This window comes from Parasteatoda tepidariorum, chromosome 9, assembly GCF_043381705.1.
Source record: "Parasteatoda tepidariorum isolate YZ-2023 chromosome 9, CAS_Ptep_4.0, whole genome shotgun sequence".
In the NCBI taxonomy this organism is placed as follows: Eukaryota; Metazoa; Arthropoda; class Arachnida; order Araneae; family Theridiidae; genus Parasteatoda; species Parasteatoda tepidariorum.
The window spans coordinates 24,775,169-24,796,853 of NC_092212.1; the positions used below are offsets into that span (position 1 = coordinate 24,775,169).

Consider the following 21,685-nt stretch of genomic DNA (forward strand, 5'->3'; position numbering starts at 1 on the left):
GCGGATTTGAAATCAGTGATGCAAAAATATTTAAGATCCGTTCAAAATCGCATGAAAAAAAATTGTTTACCCGTGTTATGTTACCCCATTGGTAAACATATGGGCTGTTTCAATTCCAAGTTTGTTACAAAACTCGAATTTAAATGTATAATGAATGAAAGAAAATTATAAATGAAAATAATGGAAACGGCTTTCTTTAATAAATTTCAATATTCAGTTTATTCAATGTAAATATAATGTGTACAATGTGCAAAGCACTATAACTGCTTAAATCATTTTTTTATCTGATGAACGAAATTCGACGTAATAAATGTAATCTTGATGGTTTAATATGACCTTAAACTTGTTATTTATTGCTATTAAATTTCCTAATATGATATTTGAATTTACAAAATCAGAATACTTTATACACGTAATAAAGTTTTAATAATTATGATAAATTCTTCATCATAATAATCTTTCATCATTATGACTTTAAATTATGATAATAATCGTAATTCAAAGTTGCACTACAAATCAATTGACAATTTGCTTGTTTATCAGCGAATTTGCTTTTCCTATTATTCTCAAAGTGATAGAAAATTTCTTTCTTATTATAATAATTTTCAATTTGATTTTGATTAAATAATTTGACCATACCAATAGCTAAATTCATGTTATCTATGTGAATTCTGAAATGATTATTCAGTGATGCGTTTAAATAATATCGTAACAAAAACATTCAGTTCACTTTAGATTTTTATTTGATATCAGTTTAACCCTTTACGGCACAGCAAATTTTAGTCAGACAGGAGACTTTAAACTGTGACCGCAGGCAGAATATTTGCTTGCTTGCTTTATTTAAATAAACAGGGCACCTGGTCCGCGAAGCGACCCCTATCCCATTCATCATTAAATTACATACAGTGAGGTAAAGTACATTGATTTGGCAAACATTGTGGTAGCCATAAAAAATCAAGACGTTTGCTTGAGAAATAATAAAACAATGAAAAAATTCAATATGACAAATTTTTACATAACACTAGAAATATTGATTGTAGACTTAAACTAAAAATAAAGATAAAACATGATTTGATATGTACAATAATTGAATTTTGAAAAACGAAAGACATAAATGATGAAACAGGGCTATTCCACGGTAACTTACGTTACATTCACATAAACTTTATTGCATTGAGAACTTAGAAGCAAGCAAATAATATGAATACACATATTAAAATAAAGTGATTTCTTAAAATTACAATCAAAACCAAAAGGAATCTAATTAAAGTAATTATTATTTTTCAATTTAAACAGTGTAAAAGCCTAAATTTAGTGTGGTAACTTACGTTACCAAAAAAGGAATGGCATAAATTTGCAATATACTTGAAGGCAAAATTCTGTTCTTATACAAAAATTTCATGATTAAGATTATATGTATCATTTTTCTGACATGTTTAAATATTTCTTATGCCTAGATTTAAGATTTTATTTCAAAAGTTAAATTAAATATAATTTTTTAAGTGGGTAACTTACGTTACAGTAACTTACGTTACGAAATTCCCTTTGTATCAAACTTTTATCAAATAATGTTCAAATGCAAATTAAGTTATTTAAACAGTATAGTGCAAGGGAGAAAAAGTGTACATGAAGTAAATTCAGATACTTTTGATTCACACATAACTGCAAACTTATTAAGTCCTCTGTTATTAACTAGTATACGGGGCTCAATTCTTTTCACCATGCTTTCTTTCTGGTAGAATACGTATTTCATCTCTTTTTTCTGGCCATTTACAATAGATTCCCACAGCAGCCATTACATTGACTTTAAATTCTTTCTCTGCAACAGACATTACCACACCAGGATATAACATGTCCTCCTATCTAACCATATATCAACCCCCAGCATTTATCTTGTATTCATCATTTTCTTTTTCAACTTCTTTCACTAAAAAAAACTCTTCTGGTATGCCTTCTTGTACTCTTAAATGGTGGATCTGCTTAATGTTTTTAATCTGTGGAGATTTTGAGAATAGACTAGACACTCCACTTTGTTTTNTTCCCGACCATGTAACGCAAATGTGGGTCCCCTTGCCTACTGGATTGGTTTCCAAATTACAAGGCTACGGAATTGAGCATTGGTAGTCGTAAACTCAAAATTGGGTCAGCTGTTCAGCGTCTGTTATAAGAATGCAATTTTACGATTTCTTTTTAGAAAATGGTTTCGCAAGATGAACCCCGATAAAAGATTTTCAAATATATTAAAACTAAACTGAAGAATCATTTTCTGTTTTTAACTAATAGCAGATATTTGTATTGGCAAATATTTAAAACTTTACTCTTGAGATACAGAAGGTTGTGTAGAGTATTAATTTGAAGGCTATATTTTGAAATAACGGAAAATCTCATCGTTTCTTCTAATTTTAATAATAATAATTTAAAAAAAATGCGATGAGAGGCTTCCGTTTTTAATTAGTTTTTGGAAAATATATTGATATAGATTTCAATTTCAAGGAATGGATGGAAATGAAAACTCATTTTCCTTTGATAAACACGATTTTATCAATACGAGGAAATTATTTTTATTGGAATTATACTTAAATCCAATTTTTATTCTCCGTTTTTTGATTAAAAAGTATTGAAAAATTGCAACACAAAACTAATAATGACAGAAAAAATAATTAAATTGTTTTTGTTTTATTGTTTTCTGCTATTGTGACTTAAAAGACGGTTAAGGTTTATAGAAATAATTTTACAAACAACTAAACAGACGCGTATGGCTTATAAGTCAAGCCAAGTCGAGTTTAAAAAATTTAGTATATATATATATATATATATATACATACATACAGGGTTCCCGTGAATCTTGAAGAGTTTCAGTAGGGGTAATGAATTAATTTTAATGATAGAAGACGTTTTTTAGTTCAATATACCACTTTATCGTTAAATAGTTTACAAACTCGAATTCACATCCGCATATACTTTGTTTGGAAAACAATTTTTAGTGGTAGTTACCCAGAAATTAAAACATCGGTATTTGTTTTATTTTCGTTGCAATTTTTCAAAATTTTCCTGGCCCGCAGAAACCCTGTATATATATATATATATATATGAAAGCGTTGACAATATTTTATTGAAATATCAGCAATAGTCTCTGTCATTTCCGTGCCACTAGGAAAAAACTGCTCTGAAATGAATAAAAGTTGGCAGGTATGCTGTAGTATATAAAGTTGTGCAAAAAAATAAGAAAAAATGTAATTTTATTTGCATTAAATGTTATAGGTTGTCTTTGAATTCTTCGTATGAGTTTTGAGGTATTACTATGAACTGATAGTTAAAATCTATTGAAAATCATAACTATTATAATGAAGAGTAAATATTAAAGTATCTAATAGGCTATTCTTTCGAAAGTGTTACATTTCTGTTCGTTGCCTCTGTCAGAGTTAACACTGACGATTTAAAACCAAAATTGTCATGACTAAAAAAATCCTAAACTTTATTAAAAGAGAATAAAAGTAGCAAAGTCTTCTGGTATATTTTTTTTAGTTTACTATTGAGAGTAAATTTATTGTTCGTTCGTTCGTTGTTGTAGAACTGGGCATCTGGGTAAATTTATTGAATGTTTATGATTTATTGAATAAATTTATTGAATGTTTAATTATGAATAAATGTGAAATGTAATTCATAGCGGTATTTACAATTGAATAAGTAAAAATACTGTAAATAAATAAAAAAAATGTATGAAGTTGATACTCCTTTTTAAATTTTTAGTCACCCGTGTCATCCTTTGTTCAACTAACTTTTTTATAAAATTTTACTAAAAATTTTAAATTTTATTTGCTTTATATTTAACAATAGAAGGTAATAGAAACGTTGCTTGGAGTAAATGTAGATGGAAGACGCTATTAAAATTATAGTGTATCAACTTTGTTAAGACAAGAATCAAGTAAGAATGCGAAAATTTTGCACATTAAATAAAATTGATCAGAAGAGTTAGTATAATCTTAGGTGGCAGGTATTGCTTTGGAAAAAAAAACAGTTGGATTTAGTGGGGTAAGACAACGTTCTCCAATCCCTGGGGCATGCACCGCTACTGGCACCCGGCAACCCAAGTTCCGGGAAACTCCTAAAGTCACAACAATACCGAGCATGTCATTGCTATTTCATATTGACTATAAAAGTCATGTTTAATTACAATTGAATTAAAAAAAATTTAAGAGGTAAGCAATTTATGCCCCCCCCCCCCCTACCTCAGCGGGAATAGGTCAAATAATCAAACGTCGTAGGTAGGAGAGAGTTGGCTTCAGACAGCTGCGCATTGCGTTATCTGTTAATTTTACAATTCACCACTCAACTTTTATGAGCAGTGACGCTGTAAAAGATTATGTCTAAATCATTTTCATTGTTTATCTAAAATTTATTTTCTTAAATATATATAAATCTTCATTTAAAAAATTATGTGGTGTTTATAATAGATTTTTTTTTTTATTTTATCGCATACTTGCTTCAGACCTGATATATTTTGAATACGAACGGCATGAGAAATGTTTTAAAGTGATAGCTTAATTTTAAAACGTATGCATACTTTGATTTAATAGATGTTGTTTGCACAGGCTAAAAGTACTTTCATTTTGTTTATCGTGATAGAAAATATTCAAATATGATTCTGTATGATTAAATTGAAAATTAACTTTATGAAATTTAGAGCAATAAGAAAAAGTTACTCGATATTCTTTAATTTTTCTAAGTTGTGGGTACCTTCTATTTTGTGAAGTATCCTAATGGGCACTAGAAAAAGTACATTAGTGAAAAGTGAAACCATATTAATATGGAGCATAATTTGTTAGTGGGCGAAAGACATACAGTAGTTTTTCTTTCTTTTTTTTTGCGTGTGTGTGTGTTTGTTTAGAACTGATGTTACATTGTAGTACAAATTTGTAACCTTCTAGGTAAATGTGACTCAGAATACACATACAGGGTTCCCGTAGACCTTGAAAAGTTTTAGTTGTGTTAGCAAATTTAGGTTAATGCTAGAAGATAATTTTTTATTTTAATATACCATTTAATCGTTAACCTGTTAGTGCCCAGCGTCATATTTATAGGACAGTTTCCTTTTTCAAAAATATAAATTGTGGTAGGACAATTGTTTCAATTTTGTCTTTTATCTAGGAGAATTAAAAGTTTCCCTTCCACCTTAATTTATTAGTGATTTAAGTTTCTATCACAAGATGTATAACTATAAGGTGCAGGGACATTTCGAACTGAAATGGTAACAAATAGTTGATATTAGACATTTAGTTGAATAACATATTATACCACTTTTTTCATAAAGCCACTTTTCGCACCACTTTAACATAAAACATCGAAATAAAACGGGTTAGTACCTCGAATTCACAAGTATATATACTTTATTTGGAAAAAAATCTTTAGTGGTAGTTACCCAGAAATTAAAACATCGGTATTTGTTTTATTTTCGTTAGCACTTTTTATAATTTTCAAGGCCCGCAGAATCCCTGTATAAATATTATAATGAAGACTAAATATTAAAGTATCTAATAGGCTAGTCTTTCGAAAGTGTAACATTTGTGTTCGTTGCCTCTATCAGATTTGGCACCGACGACTAAAAACCAAAATTGTCATGCCTAAAAAAAATCCAAAACTTTATTAAAAGAGAATAAAATTAGCAAAGTTTTCTGGTACATAATTTTCTCAGTTTACTATTGACAGTAAATTCAGTGAATTTGACTGTTGATGATGATGTGGGGGGGATCTCTGCTACTCGCTTTTATCCCCCTAAATTCAGTGAATGTTTATGCTTTAATTATGAATAATATGAAATGTAATTCATAGCGGTATTCACAATTGAATGAGCAAAAGAATTATAAATAAATAAAAAAAATGAATGGAGTTGATACCACTTCTTACATTTTTAGTCATCCCTGCTTTATTCAATTAATTTTTTAATAAAATTTTACATTTTATTCGTCTGATATGTTAACAGTAGAAGGTAATTATAAACGTGGCTTGGAGTAAATGAATATGGAAGAAGCGATGAAAATTATAGTGTATCAAATTTGTTAAGACAAGAATCAAGTAAGAATGCAAAAATTTTGCACATTAACTAAAATTGTCCAGAAAACTCAGAAGAGTTAGTATAATCTTCTGAGTGATAATGATCTAACGTGGCAGGTATAGCTTTGGAAGAAAAAACAGTCGGATTTAGTGGGGTAAGACAACGGTCTCCTATCCCCGGGACGCGAACCGGTACTGGTACCCGGCAACCCAAGGTCCCGAGAGGTTAACCGGGAACTGGGAGACTCCTAAAGCCACAACAATACCGAGCATGTTATTGCTATTTCATTTTATAGTCATGTTTAATTACAATTAATGTCCCCCTCCCCTCAGCGGGAATAGTTCAAGTAATCAAACGTCGTAGGTAGGAGAGAGTTGGCTTAAGAGTGCTGCGTATTGTGAAATCGTTTTATTTTACAACTCACCACTCAACTTTCATGAGCAGCGATGTAGTATATAAATAGTTTTTAATTCTTATGATTTTAGAACATAATTAAAATTTATATTTTAAAGTTATATAAATCTTTATTTAAAAAATAAAATGGTGAGTATTGATATACAATATAAATATAATAGAAATTTTTTTTCATCGCATTACTTGCTTCAGACCTGATATATTTTGAATACGAACGGCATGAGAAATGTTTTAAAGTGATAGCTTAATTTTAAAAAATATACATACTTTGAGTTAATAGATGTTGTTTGCGCGTGCTAAAAGTACTTTCATTTTGTTTATCGTGATAGCAAATATTCAAATCTGATTCTGTATGATCAAATTGAAAGTTAACTTTATGAAATTTAGAGCAATAAGAAAAAGTTACTCGGTATTCCTTAATTTTTCTAGGTTATGGGTACCTTGTATTTTGCGAAGTATCCTAATGGGCACTAGAAAAAGTACATTAGTGAAAAGAAAAACCACATTAGTATGGAGCATAATTTGTTAGTGGGCGAAAGACATACAGTAGTTTTTTTTGTGTGTGCGTTTGTTTATAACAGCGGTTACATTGTAGTACAAATTTGCAATCTTCAAGGTAAATGTGACGCAGAATTCACTTAAATGTAAATTTACTCCTTTTTTTTTTAATGCTCCTTTTTCGCGATAAACATTTTAGAACTATACGTTAAGACGGTTCTTACAGAACCCGTCTCCTGTGTAGAGTTACAGGAATAAGATTATTGAAATATAACGATACTTCATCACCCACATAATTACGCTATATATACAGGAACAAGATTATTGAAATATAACGATACTTCATCACCCACATTATTACGCTATATTTACGCTATATTTACGCTATATATACAGGAACAAGATTATTGAAATATAACGATACTTAATCACCCACATTATTACGCTATATTTACACTATATATAGAGGAATAAGATTATTGAAATATAACGATACTTCATCCCCCACATTATTACGCTATATATACATGAATAAGATTATTGAAATATAACGATACTTCATCACCCACATAATTACGCTATATATACAGGAGATGGGTCCTTACAGAACCCGTCTCCTGTGTAGGGTAGCAGGAATAAGATTATTGAAATATAACGATACTTCATCACCCACATAATTACTCTATATATACAGGAGACGGGTCCTTTCAGAACCCGTCTACTGTGTAGGGTAGCAGGAATAAGATTATTGAAATATAACGATACTTCATCACCCACGTTATTACGCTATTTTTCGCAAGGAAAACACAAATGGCATATAACAAGTTTTTACCATAATATATAATTTTAATTACTTCTGTTTTATATTTTTTAGGATTGCAAATGTCTTCTCATATTACGGTTTGCAAATCAATGTTCAAAATCTGGGCGGAGATCCTTTTTTAAATTTCTTCCTTTTGGCTGTGGTCGAGATACCAGGTCTTTTTCTCTGTTGGTATTTCATGGAAAAATGGGGACGACGATGGGCCACAGTTACATTTATGAGTACTTCGGGAATCGCGTGTATTTTCGTTGGTATCCTACCTGGTAGGTATACTAGTCAAGTTTTTACAAAGTTACTTAAGTAAATTATTTCTACATCTAGCATTACTTAACTATTGTCTATTGTAACAAGTACTGGTACATTGATAAACTACTGTTAGTACTTGCTTTTGCTTGATGATAGTATTTATCAAACATGTATACTTGCGATTAATCACACAATACACAAAGCGAAAGTGGCGGGGCATTTAAATTGCATACGTTTGAATGTTTATTTTTGCCCAATATGCAAAGTCATATAGGTCATATATGTTACCGGCAAAGTATGAAACGCCGGCATTGTATAGAGTGCCAAGGCATTGTATCGAATGCCGGATGTTTTTAGGCAAAGTATGAAATGTGAGAAGTATTACAATACTTTCCCTAGGCATTGTATAAAATGCCTAGGCATTCTATAGAATGTCAAATGCTATTTAAGCAAAGTATGAAATAAACGTATTGATGAGGTTATTATGTGAATGATGTGCATGTTACTGTGAATGACCGAAATCGGTGGTTGTTGACTTTCACCGGTGAATGTTGACATTCACGAGGTCGCATTGGTGAATGTCCGAAATATTTATTACATCCTATTTTATATTAATTTATTCGTGGATATAATTACATTTATTCGATATTTTAATACTTACTGACGATAGAATCGAAGAAATATTAGTGTTTGGAGTATCGGGCAAATGTATACCGGGCAGTGGCACTTAACTAGACCTAGTATGATTAGACCTTTGGTAAATGTCCGAAATATATACTAGGTCTAGTTAAGTGCCACTGCCGGTATATTCAACACTGATGTTTTTTTAAGGTCAATAAGTGCACTACCTTGTATACATTTGCCCGGTATACCCTACACTGATGTTTTTTTAAGGTCAAATGCCATTGCCCGGTATACCCCACACTGATGTTTCTTTTAATCTATTGTAAGTAAGTATTAAAATATCGAATAAATGTAATCTTATCCACGAATAAATTAATATCAAATCGGATGTAAGAAATATTTCGGACATTCACCCAAGCAACTATGTGATTGTCAACATTCACCGGTGAAAGTCAACAACCACCGATTTCGGTCATTCACAGTAACNAATCCTCCGGAATTTGTTGTGAGAATTTATTCTTTTCATACTTTGCCGGTTTCTCATTTGGCATTCTATAAAATGCCTAGGCAATGTGTGAAATAGAAATCATTTCATACTTTGCCGGCTAGTTTTAGGCATTCTATACAATGCCGGATTTCATACTTTGCCGGTAACATATAATGCATCAGATATTTATATATGTTTGAATTATAAAATTTCTTTTTTTTTTTTTTGTAGTACAAAAATTTTAGAAATGTAAAGTTCATGTTTTGTTTTACCATATTTCTTTTAATTTTTTAAATTATTATTGAAAAAATTGAATAAAATAATGTTATCAAAAATTTGGTACATGCAAATATTTTTGTTTGTATATTATTCAAATATTTTTGTGTTTGTATTATTTTTGTATTTATATTGTATTCACATAATATTAATATTTTTGTATATTTCTTTTGTGATGTTCAATGATTTATAGATATGCCACACGTCGCAACAATATGTTCTTTGATTGGAAAATTTCTAGCGACGGCTTCGTTTATGGTAGTTTATCAACAAAGTTCAGAATGCAACCCGACATCACTCAGAGCAATAGGCATGGGTCTAAGTGGTACAATGGGAGGAGTAGCAAATCTTATAGTTCCTTATGTAATTTATTTGGTAGGTTTCATTTTTTAACTCAAAATGTTAATGGTCCTTGTAATTTTCAAATTTCGTTTACATTTTTTTATGTGGTAACGCATTCAAGCATTAGCCACTTGTGGGTCACGGGGAATCATGGAGGTTAAGGATCCACAGTTTCGTGACAAACAGCATGATTGTGGCAATGTTGTGGGCAATGCGCTTAGGCTACCTTTGCTTCCCAGACAAGCTAGAACCCATCAATTTGAAGCTGAGTGGAAAGACACCACTGGGTTCAATACCCAGTCGATACGAATCCCACATCCGCCTTGCGCCGACCACAGTACTAATGTGAAATAACCTCAGTGTAGACGGATCATGGGTTAGAGTCCCCTTGCCGTCAGGCTAACCGTGGGAGGTCTTCGTGGTCTTCCTCTCTATGTAACGGAAATGCGGGTTAGCTCCATCAAAAAGTCCTCCACGAAGGCAAATTTCTCCCAACACTCGATCCAGGAGTTCCCTTGNAAATTTGGGTTAGTTCCATCAAAAAGTCCTCCATGAAGGCAAATGTATCCCAACACTCGATCCAGGAGATCCCTTGTCTTCTGGATTGGGTTCAAAACGACAAGGTTGCGGAGTTGAACATTAGTAGTCGTAAACCCATAAAATTGGGTCGGCTCATTAACGACGGTTATAAAAAAATAACAGTTCATTGAGCCTTGGTGGCTCAGGGGATAGAGCTTTCGCTTTCCAATGAGGTGAACCAGGTTTGAATCTCAGCGATGGCTGATCGATACGAATCTCGCTCCCGGTTCACACCGACCACAGTACTGACGTAAAATATCCTCAGTGGTAAATGGAGATCATGGGTTAGAGCAACGCCTCCTATAACTGGAAGCCTCCACACGGTTTTTTGTAGGTAGTCAGATCAGACCACTATGAAGGTAAACCAATTAGTGAAAGAACCATTTAATATGAAATCTATTAAAAAATAAAAAGTGGTAGCAAATATATTTCTAAAAATTTGTTTAATTTATGAATATAATTGGTTTGTTTTATTTTCTTGTCAACCACTACAGATTCAATTCTCAAATATATATGATAAATTTCTCTCAAGTACGTTTAAAATAGAATTCGGGTTTATGCGCCCAAGTGGTTCGCTTTTTAAATAATCTGCACAGACTACTTAAAAGAAACCGTGTGGAGGCTTTCTGATGTAGGAGGTGATGGTTAGAGTCCTCTGGCCTTCAGGATAACCGTGAGAGGTTTTCGTGGTTCTCCTCACCATGTAACGCAAATGCGGGTTAGTTCCATCGAAAAGTCTACCACGAAGGCAAAATTCTTCCAATACTTGATCCATGAGTTCCTTTGTTCTCTGCATTGGGCTCAAAAATACAAGGCTACGGAATTGAAAATTAGTAGTCCTAAACCTAAAAATTGAGTTTGCTGTTCAATGACGGTTATAAAATAAAATTACAGTTCACTACCTTAACCACTGAGTCAGGGCAGTGATAGCATTAGTGATCGTGGGGAAAAACGAATTTACAGATTGCAATCAAATAATTCTTCCAAAAAATATATTTCCTCTCTTAAAAATAAACAATTTAAAAATAGCTCTAGAAAGTTTAATAAAACTTGTGAAAACTGGCGATTGGGTAACATTAAAACTTGAATGTGTGTTTATTGATGTATATTCGATCTATATATCGCCTCGATAATTTCTATTTGTGATAACAATGAATAGATAAATTCTTTATAATATATGCGTGATTTCTCAGTTTTCTCCAATCATCCAGATAGTAAACAGAGTAAGCACAGTGATTTCAATGAAATTAGCCTCCTGTAACTGAATGCGAGTCTGATCTGACCACTACGAAGGTAAACCAGTTTACGAAAGAGCCATCTAATAGAAAATCTAGCAAAAATAAGAAAGTGATAGCAAATATATGACTAAAAATTTTTCATTTATGAATATGATTGGTTTGTCTTATTTAATTGTAGACCACAGCAGATTCATTTCTCAAATATATAGGATAAATTTACCGGAGGCACAATACCATTCTTAGAAATCTGCGAAGTGGCCAGCAATGAAGAACATACTGGTATTCCATCAATAAAATCACCGATAAAATCTGTGCCATGAGTAACTAAACTCTTGAACTCAGAATGCCATTTGAGTGTTCGTTTATAAAGCATTGAGATTTATAATTCCCAAAAGTATCATTCGTGTGATCGTGTTGAATAATATACAAATAAGGAATTGAAGTGTAAAAATCCCTTTGCGCTTTATCATCCTTACAAACCTCTTCCTGACTAACACTCCCTCAGTTCAGATGTAGCTGCATCAGACACCATCATTTATAACAGTAGATGGACTCAAAGTGTCACGTGAAAAGCTTTACTTAACCCTTTGTATCCGGTTTATTTAAATTCCGAACAAAGAGGAAACGTCCAAATTAAAAGGCCAAAACAGTAAATAACTACAAACTAAATTTGCAAATATTAGGCAGATTTTGCTTGTTTTTAAAAAGAACGCCGGCCAGGTGGCTGAGTGGTTAGCGTGCCTGACTGCAAAGCCAATGACTGCTGGTTCGAATCCCGCTCTGGGCATAGATGTTTCTTTCTCTCTGTGTTGTCTTCTGATGAGTGAATGTATGAATGTGGCCCACCCTATGAACGGGTATTTGTGGCAGTGTGGCGTGGGTAATGTTGCTCGCCTCCGTGACTTTGGTTCACAGGCGCCCACTGGGTAACGATAAATGAGCAACACTTCTGGCATCTTCTAAGGCAAGGAACGAAAGTTCAGTGTCTGCCGTTATTAAAAATAAAGAAAAGTTTTTAAAAGATTTAGCATGACATATCTAAAAAAAGTGATGAATTATATAATCCTACGAATTGTTTAGAGATAGTGGTGGATAAAAACCTACTAAATTGAATTTATTAAACCAAAAATCACAATATTTAAGTACATTTTGAATAAATTTTCTGCAATTCCAAAAAAGAGTGCAAATTTTATAGTTCTATATCATGTTATACGCTGTCCGCCAGCTGTTTTTCGTGGCCTATGTGAAAGGTCAGTGTCAGAACGCGGTGGCAGACGCAGCCTAAATGTAATTTCAGTGTCAGCCACCGGTGGCTGACGCGGTCTAAAGGGAAAGTCCAGTGTCGGCCACCGGTGGCTGACGCGGAGCTCAACGTGTTAATGAGATCGTCGACGATGGAGGCCTATTTTTTTAAAAAAAAACATTTTAATAAGTTGTACCAATTAAATAAATAAATGTTCGTAATTAGCTCTATGACATTATGTTTCGGGAAGAACTCTGTAGTCATCAACTGTACTTGGAACAAACATCTAAATTCAGACATTTTTTGTTTTTGCAGGCATACATCGAAAAATATATTCCTTTCCTTATCATTGGAGTAATGACGCTTTTAGCTGCAGCTAGTGCAATGTTTTTAGATGAAACTCTCAATTATGTTTTACCACAAACAGTGCGAGACTCTGAAGAATTCGGAAGAGATCAAAAGTTTTTCTCTTGCAGCGGGTGAGTTGAATGTTTTCTAACCATTTTTTTCTTTTTATTGAAAAAAAAAACTTAAAGGCCGCATTGATTCCCACAGGCCAAAACGTAGACAGCTAAATCATTATTAATATGCTAAGGGGTTATATCTCCTTAACTAAAGTAATATTTAACCCTTTAATTACTGGGATCTGCTCTACTGAAGTGAGGCCACTTGAACAAAGCAATGCACCTCGAAGTGTGAATGTGTATGTAAGACTTTTTGCTACATTTTACTCTTGCAACTAAAAAATACTTTACTCTAAAGAATAACATGTACAGAAGGAACTTGTTACGACTTTCTAAACATATTAAGAGCAATAAAAAAAAAAGTCTGTGGTGTAGATTCAATATAAGTAAAGGGAATATAAGTAAATAGAATATTAGCAATTTGCAGTTTGAAGCAGCAATTATTTTTGAAAAAGTTTACATGGCAAAATTGTCGGCTAAATTTGAAAGGTCATGCTTCGAGCTTTTAGAATTGGTGTTTATTTTGCCCATGCAAAATTTGCTTCGACTAAAATGAGCGTAGGAAGTTAAAATCTTTTTTTACTTTTGGAATCTAAAAGCAATCTCATATAAATATCAAAATCCCAATGAACGCTGAACGTTCTCCAAATATCTGACATAATAGCTAGGAAAAAAAATTATTAATTTTTCTCCTACTTTTGGTCGATCTGAATTTCATATGAGTGAAAATTACACCATTTCTAATAGATTAAAGCATGATATTTCCAAATGTGCATAAGTTTTGTCATGTTTCAAATTCAACCAACAGTTTTTAATTGATAAATTCAAGATATGAAAAGTAAATCTTAAATTTTGCTTTCACTTAACAAAATTGAATGTAACGAAAAATTCTTAAAAATTGGCAGTTATGCGCGGAGCTGAATGTAATACGGAAAAGATTAAAAACTGGTTGAAAAATCATTTCCTTTACAGCTGGCTTTTGGAAGGACTAAAATAAGCTTTTGCTTTAAATTATTCTTCAAATTTTTAATTTCCTTGGCTAAAAAATGTCTTGCATATCCGCTATATTTGTCAAAAAAAAAAAGTTTTGGTTTCAACAAATATTTTGATCGTCTCGAAAAAGAGCTATATTTAAATTATTTTCTTAGTATTACCTTTTGCTCTTTTCAGTCTTGGTTTCGATGTTTATTTCAGGAATGCCGCTGACTAAAAATGTAAATAGTGATGATTAATAAATATAAAAAATCTATTAGATATGATTAAAATTAAGAACTTATGCTCTAGCATATTTTTAGCTTGCAGAGACCGAGAGACTGCAAAAAACAAGGCTCTTGTGGGCTTTGTCTATTTTAAAAAGTGGTAACCAAATGACAATAATTTAATTTCTGTGTAACCACCACTAAAAATTGTTTTCCGAAGAAAGTATATGTCAATGAAAATTCCAGCTTCTGAACCTCATCAATTATGTCTTTCATTTTTCAAAAATCAATTATTGTACAGATCAAATCATGTTTTATCTTTATTTTTAATTTAAGTCTACCATCAATACTTCTAGTGTTATGTAAAAACGCCAATGTGTCAAATTGAATTTTTTCATTGTTTTATTATTTTACAAGCAAACGGCTTGATTTTTTTTATGGCTACCACAAATCATTATCACATGCTAGATGGCGCCACTAAGGCTTAGCAAAATTTATGTAGAATCTTCATGAATTTTAATCCCGATTTTCTGTATATATGCTATCATCAATTTTTAATCCTCAATTTCAAATTTCTACTGCAATTAATGTAAATATCACAGATTAAGCTCGTATTTCGTGTATATCCATCTAATCATGGCTGTATTCATTTTTCAATGGCAATTAATGTAAATCTCCGATCAAGTTTGTACATACTTCTAATCATGGTTACTTTATTATAATGTTACCACATTGTTACATAATTCAAAATGTTTTATTCACTGTATATAATTTTCATGATGAATGGGATAGGGGCCGCTGAGCGGCCTTGGCACCCAGTTTTGTTTAAATAAAGAAAGAAAGAAGCTTCTAAACCACTTAACAACAAAGTGGTACAATTAATTACTTCTAGCAATAAAATTATTTCATTACCACTACTAAAATTTTTCAAGGACTGCGGAAACCCTGAAAGAAAGTTTACGATTTAAATATGAATAATTTGCAATGTTAGTCATGATGGTAGTAACAATTGAATAATTAAATAAATAAAGATGAATTTAGTTTCTACCACTTCTTACATTTTTAGATGCCCTCTAATATCTATTTTACTCTATCATGATTTACGCAATTATTCCTTATTTCAGGAGGAGAAATAGTTCCGAAGTTGAGAATGATGTAGAATTATCTCCTAAACTTCTGGAAGATGGATTGGCGGAAAAAGCATAAGACTTGCTAAAAACATTTTCGTATGCAAAGAACTTATTTACAACACATGATTATTAGTTATCTTGTATTCATAATAGAACTGAATAGGTAAAAAAACATCATTTGAAACAAATATGAATTTTAAAAGAATAAAATTTATTAAAGTTCATTAAAACTGTGACTCATCAATTTTTCTCAATCGATATATCATCACGAGGAAAACTTAAGTGGGAAGATGGGAAAAGAAAATGGTTGCAAAATTATTTCATTTCTTGCTTGTTTTCGTAAGGTATAAAAATTCACGACAACCATGACTTCATATCCATGTAAAGTACATACAATACCTGAAATACCAACTGCTCCGGATACGCCAAAATAATTTTAAAAAAACGGTAAATAACTACAAAGTAAAGTTTGCAAATATTTGAATATTTTTGCTTGCTTTTTAAAAGGTATAGCATGACTTAAGTTCTATAAAGTGGTGAATTATACTGAAAATATTACATCATGTTTGAAGATGCATAGCTTATTCTCTGTTATAGGCATCCCGTCCTTACTAGTTCTATTGTTTAATTGTAAAATGGCCATTTCTACTAAAATAAAGTAATTATTGTTTTGATACATCACAGTTCTATCAATTTTTTACCATCCCTGAGTACAGTACACACAAAAAAATGGACTACCCTGAATAACTTTTGATCTAATGATCGGATTTTCACGTCCTAGAACTCATTCTTAATGTTTCAAGGGGTTGACCTCAAATATGCTAACTAATTAGAGCAGTTGACGTTTTAAGTAATGAAATCAGAGGCAAAAACGTACTTTCTCTGAATAAACATACGTCTTTTTCTACTGATTCGGATTTTTGAACCCCAAAATATAGTGGTTAGCAGCTATGTAAGAAATGTGGTCCCAATAGTTTGGTCAGGAGAGCTGTTCAAAATTTGAATCATTTGAAGTTTATTTTATTTTTTGCGTATTTCGTCATATCTAGCGAACTTTGTAAGCAAATAAAAAAAATTAGCACACAATTTTAAAATTCGTTTATCCAAAGATAATTCCATGCAAAAAAATATATAGTAGTAAACATTCATTACTTTTTCAAGTTATTGCCGAAAAAATTTTGTACTTTAAGGCATAAAATTTTACATGGCAGAATACAAAATTTGAGCAAAAATTGTTGTACAGTTTCGGGGAGATCGAATTTTTTAAATACGGCTTATCGTTTGGTAGAAATCACATAAATCTCGGTGCGCTGCCGCGAAGCGTCATTAACCAATTCATTTGTATTAATAAATCGATGATGCGGAGTAGAGAGGAGGAATGGAGATGGGAAGAAGAGGGGGTTTGTGTGAGTCCGGCTTATCGTTTTGTTAAATTTGGGGTTATATATTGTTTACTTTTGAACTAAGTAGTGGTATATTAAATAAATCAAATTGTTATTTAGCGGCCTACAAGTAAACTGCTTAAGATATCGTTTGGCTGCCAGTTTTATTTTTTCCTAACCCTGATTGTTGCCAATCTGAGAATGCTTGTATGAGGGGCCGTTCAAAAAGTACGTACACAAAATTGGAGAAATTTTAAACCCCTCCCCCCCTTCGTACATTACCGTACATAAGGTCTTACTCCCCCCCTTAGAGTACGTACATTTTATTAGTCTACCCCCCTTTTTCATAAAAATTAAAATAATTATGTTTTAAATAAAATTAAATATTTACTTAAGGAGTGTGTAGGATAAAGTCTAATTTAAATTTGGTGTATGTTTATAAAGTACGTACTTTGTATAATACCTCCCCCCCTCCCCATCGTACAAAACCGTACATAATAGCAAATCCCCTCCCCCCCCCTTCGGGATGTACGTACTTTTTGAACGGCCCCTGACTCAACCATCTCAAAGATGTTATATATAAGAATATTACTTAATTTTTAGATCATTTGCGAATTTTTCCACTACAAATAATTTTTAAACAAGATAAGTAACTTTTATTAGCACGTTGAATGCCAACCTAATTTTACATGGTTAGCCCGTCTGGCCAAACGGTAAATAACTAGAAACTAAATTTGCAAATATTAGACAGATTTTGCTAGTTTTTTTAAAAGATTTAGAAAAGATATATCTAAAATATTTTTAAAAGGCTTAGCATGACATACCTGAATAAAATGGGGAAATTATATAAGTTTACGAATTGTTTAGAAAGAGTGGTGGGTAAAAATTTACTAAATTGAATTTATGAAATCAAGAATCACAATTAATAATCTACCACTTGAAAATATTTATTCGCTGTCAAGAGCAAGTTGCCATCTCTTTGTATATAAATAAAACTATTTTTGTGTGTTCTATATTGCCTTAGTTTCTTCAAACCATTTCAGTAAAGATAATAATATAAAAAAATTAAAAGCATTAAAAATTTACTCGAATTATGTGTTTCTAATAAACTTGACTTCGCCGGTCACCGGTGACCAGCATGGCATTCAACATGTTAAAGAAATTACTGTTTATTTATCTAAGTATTTCATTATTTATTTGGTATGTAATGATAAAAAATAACCTAATAAAAGTGCTAAGTGTAATTACAGCTTTCAAGACCAATTGTTTCGCATAACGTATGGGTATTCAACATTATTTTTGCCAATAATATACACTTGGAATAGTTAAATTTATTTTTGTAAGCAAGAAAACTGAATGCATATCAATTATCTCGATATTTTACCGATTAATGTGTTTTTAGCAAAGCTCTCTCCCCAAGGGAAATAAAAAAAAAGCCTCAGTTTAAGTGAAGCAAAGCTATAATTTTAAAATATATATTGCATCTAGTTTTAAAGAATTATCTACATCTTAAAGGAACAAATAGTTTGGACGCTAAAAAAAATATTAAAATTTTTAATAAATTGTTTTTGTGGCATTCTTCCACCAGGCTGAACCTAATAAAATCAATTCAAAAATATTAGTTTTTGGAAAATTTTCAAGAACCCAGACAATTTAGAGTAGGCGTAATGCGTCAAGCAGTAAAAAAATCGTACGCAATCGCTTTTTATTTTCATAAAACTCACCAAACATAAACATGTAAATTTAATAAAATTATTACTACTGTTATTCTCATTAATATAGCACAATATTCATGATTTGCAAAGGATGAAGATAGCAAAAATTCCATAAACAAACATGAATTGGCCCATTTCTAAAACCTGGTGAAACATAAAAACAACAGTACTAAAGTATTCAAATATAACAGCTAATTTGGGACAGAGAGAGAATGTTTTATTAGATTTATAAATTATCATTTCTTAATTTAAATTAATTTTTCTAAAAGATTTTCGTATTTGATCTTATTTGTTAAATTATGAAAAAGGTCATATTTGTATATCTTGAAAATGTTAAAAAAAATTTTATTAATTTTGTAAGTAGTATTAGCATTTTTTCTTAAATTCTCTAAATAATACGAGGTTTTCTATACATTTTTATTTATCATGTAACAAAATTTAATAACAAATTAATCATAACAAATAATAATAACCAAAGACGATGGTCTAGACAACGAAACGTGAAGGTATTAAGGAAAGAAAGCGTGTGAAATAAAACATAACTTAACAGGGAGTGGTCCTATGTAATGTCGATGTCATTTTTAATAAATCTTGTTTAATAGTACAAAACATAACTTGTTTAAAACCCCTTACCATTCAAAGCTTTTTTTCCAAAACTACTTAAAGAATTGCTAAAAACTTTTTACATGTTTGAGATATTCAAACCGGACATTTTTTAATAAGTTACCAAATACGATAATGTAAGGTTCGCATAAGTTTGATTTTATTACAGCAGAGAATAGTTTAACTTTCATATGAAAAGGTGGCAACATTCAGAGATGTAAATAGAACGCTTCGCAAACGCATATATTTCGCTGTTATTATTTTTCATTAAATACTTTTATAAAATATCTCTTCGCTTATTTACTGTAATGCATATTAATTAAATTCCTTGTCATTCAACTTTATCTTATATACGATTCAAAGTAAAATTATGAAAGTAAAAAAATCTACCAGTGCTGATGGTTTTAAAAAAAGTATGGTATTAAGAGCACTCTTTCGTATAATATATGAAGCATTTTTCAGGCAAAGATCCAGAAGGAAGAACCAAATCACTGTGTTTGCGCAGAAAAGAAAATTTACACAAAGGACCCAAAGTTACGACCACTCACTTGACGAAATATCATTGCCATATTTCTACCTTTGCAGATCCCCCCCCCCCCNCCCCCCCCCCCAGTTTTAATTATCAAATAGGCACGTTTTTGCTTAAGCTTTGCTCTAGCTTAATTCATAGTTAACGCTGACTAATTAGAAATTTGAGGTTCCCCTTTTGAGTCATTATGAATGGTACTTTAGTCATGAAAATCCAATCATTAGAACCCAAGTTATTCGAGGTGTTATTCTTTTTAATTTGCAAACAGTACACTCCCTGAGAAATCATTAACACGTTGAATGCCACGCTAATTTTACATGGTTTGCCTATCTGGCCACTACAAACTAAATTTGCAAATATTACACCGATTTTGCTATTTTTTTAGAAGGTTTATCATAACATATTACTAACTAACTAATCAAATTTTTCAGAGTGCCTATCCCCTAGGGGATATCTGCTCTTTCATCGCATTGAAATAAATAATGGGTGGGGCGGAAAGGGGGGGGGTAAAGGTATGCCAACGGCACGCGGTGTTCCCAGGTGGTCACACTCCCAAGTACTGACCGCGCCCGATGATGCTTGACTTCGGTGATCGGACGAGAACCGGTATTTTCATCATGGTATGGCCGTTGACCATAACATATTGGATAAAAGTGTTGAATTATATAAGCCTACGAATTGTTTAGAAATAGTGGTGGATAAAATCTATTTAATTGAACTTATCAAACCAAGAATCACAATAATTAAGTAAATTTTGAATACATTTTCTGCAGTTCCATAAAAGAGTGTAAATGTTATACTCTGCCAGCCAGCTGTTTTTCGCGGCCTATGTGTAAGGTCAGTATCAGCAAGCTGTGGCAGTCGCAGCCTAAATATAATTTCAGTGTCAGCCACCGGTGATTGACGCGATCTAAATGTAATTTCAGTGTCAGTCACCGGTGGCTGAAGGGAAAGTCCAGTGTGTTAATTAAAATGACGCTCAACGTGTTAATTAAAATGAATAGTTTATAATTGAAGTTTTTTTTAACAAAACTACTTTAACATTTGGCAAACATGAGATGCAAAAAATATCATCTCAGAAATTTTGAGATGTTAACCGGGAAAAACTATTTTGTAAAAGAGGTGGTAAAGCCTCCCTCATTTATCCTATATTTGAAAGGCAACATACTGACCACGGAATACAGTTAGCAAAAAAAAAATAAAGTACGAAAGTAATAATTTATTATCGACTGTGTTATAATTGTTTTTCTCTTGCTGTATTTATTATTATTCATTTCTATATTACTCTTTACTTTAAACAACGAGTTTCCATTCCAGAAAATGACCCGACTTGCAATTTACGCAGATGTCATATTATACAAGTGCAAAAATAAATAAATAAAATCGCAAGAAGTGAACCCCTGACAGAAAGCAATTTATTTGTTATTATTTTTGTATTGAAAGACACTCCTTATACAAAGTAAAATTTTATTTTTAACTGTAAAAATCATATAACTTTACTCAAATACTTAAGTATATATTTGAATACTTTGAAAGAAAGTACATTTATATAAAATGTACGGTTTGGTAAAATTTGAAGTATCGAAACAAAACAAAAATTTGCAAGGTATGGAATACTTTTATCTTTTATTCAACACATAACTAGTTTTAGGGGTGGGGGAATACGCCGTTAGCTTTTTAAGTAATTTTAAATAAATTAAAGATCAATAACTAATCGTTTTTGGTGATTTTGAAGCTTTCATTCCAGAAGCATAAAAGTTAGCTTTTTACCACTTCTTCCACGATTAATAATCACGCAATTTGTTTTCCAATCAATATATACTCAATAATATCGATTGAAA

The 21,685-nt window shown here is 31.6% G+C and overlaps 1 protein-coding gene and 1 non-coding gene across 2 annotated transcripts in view; one reads left to right on the plus strand and one right to left on the minus strand.

Annotated features, from left to right (window-relative positions):
• Positions 1–15,851, plus strand: part of LOC107445028 (organic cation transporter 1) — a gene marked incomplete in the record, with an annotated part of 34,520 nt that extends 18,669 nt beyond the window's left edge. Inside the window, 4 exon segments of the mRNA XM_043045505.2 lie at positions 7,839–8,050; positions 9,614–9,795; positions 13,138–13,301; positions 15,610–15,851. Coding sequence (XP_042901439.1) covers positions 7,839–8,050; positions 9,614–9,795; positions 13,138–13,301; positions 15,610–15,691 — 640 coding nt within the window.
• Positions 15,852–20,359: 4,508 nt separating this feature from the next.
• Positions 20,360–20,478, minus strand: LOC122269969 (5S ribosomal RNA). The gene has a single exon (XR_006225513.1). It is a non-coding gene; the product is annotated as a 5S ribosomal RNA (ribosomal RNA).
• Positions 20,479–21,685: the final 1,207 nt, after the last annotated feature.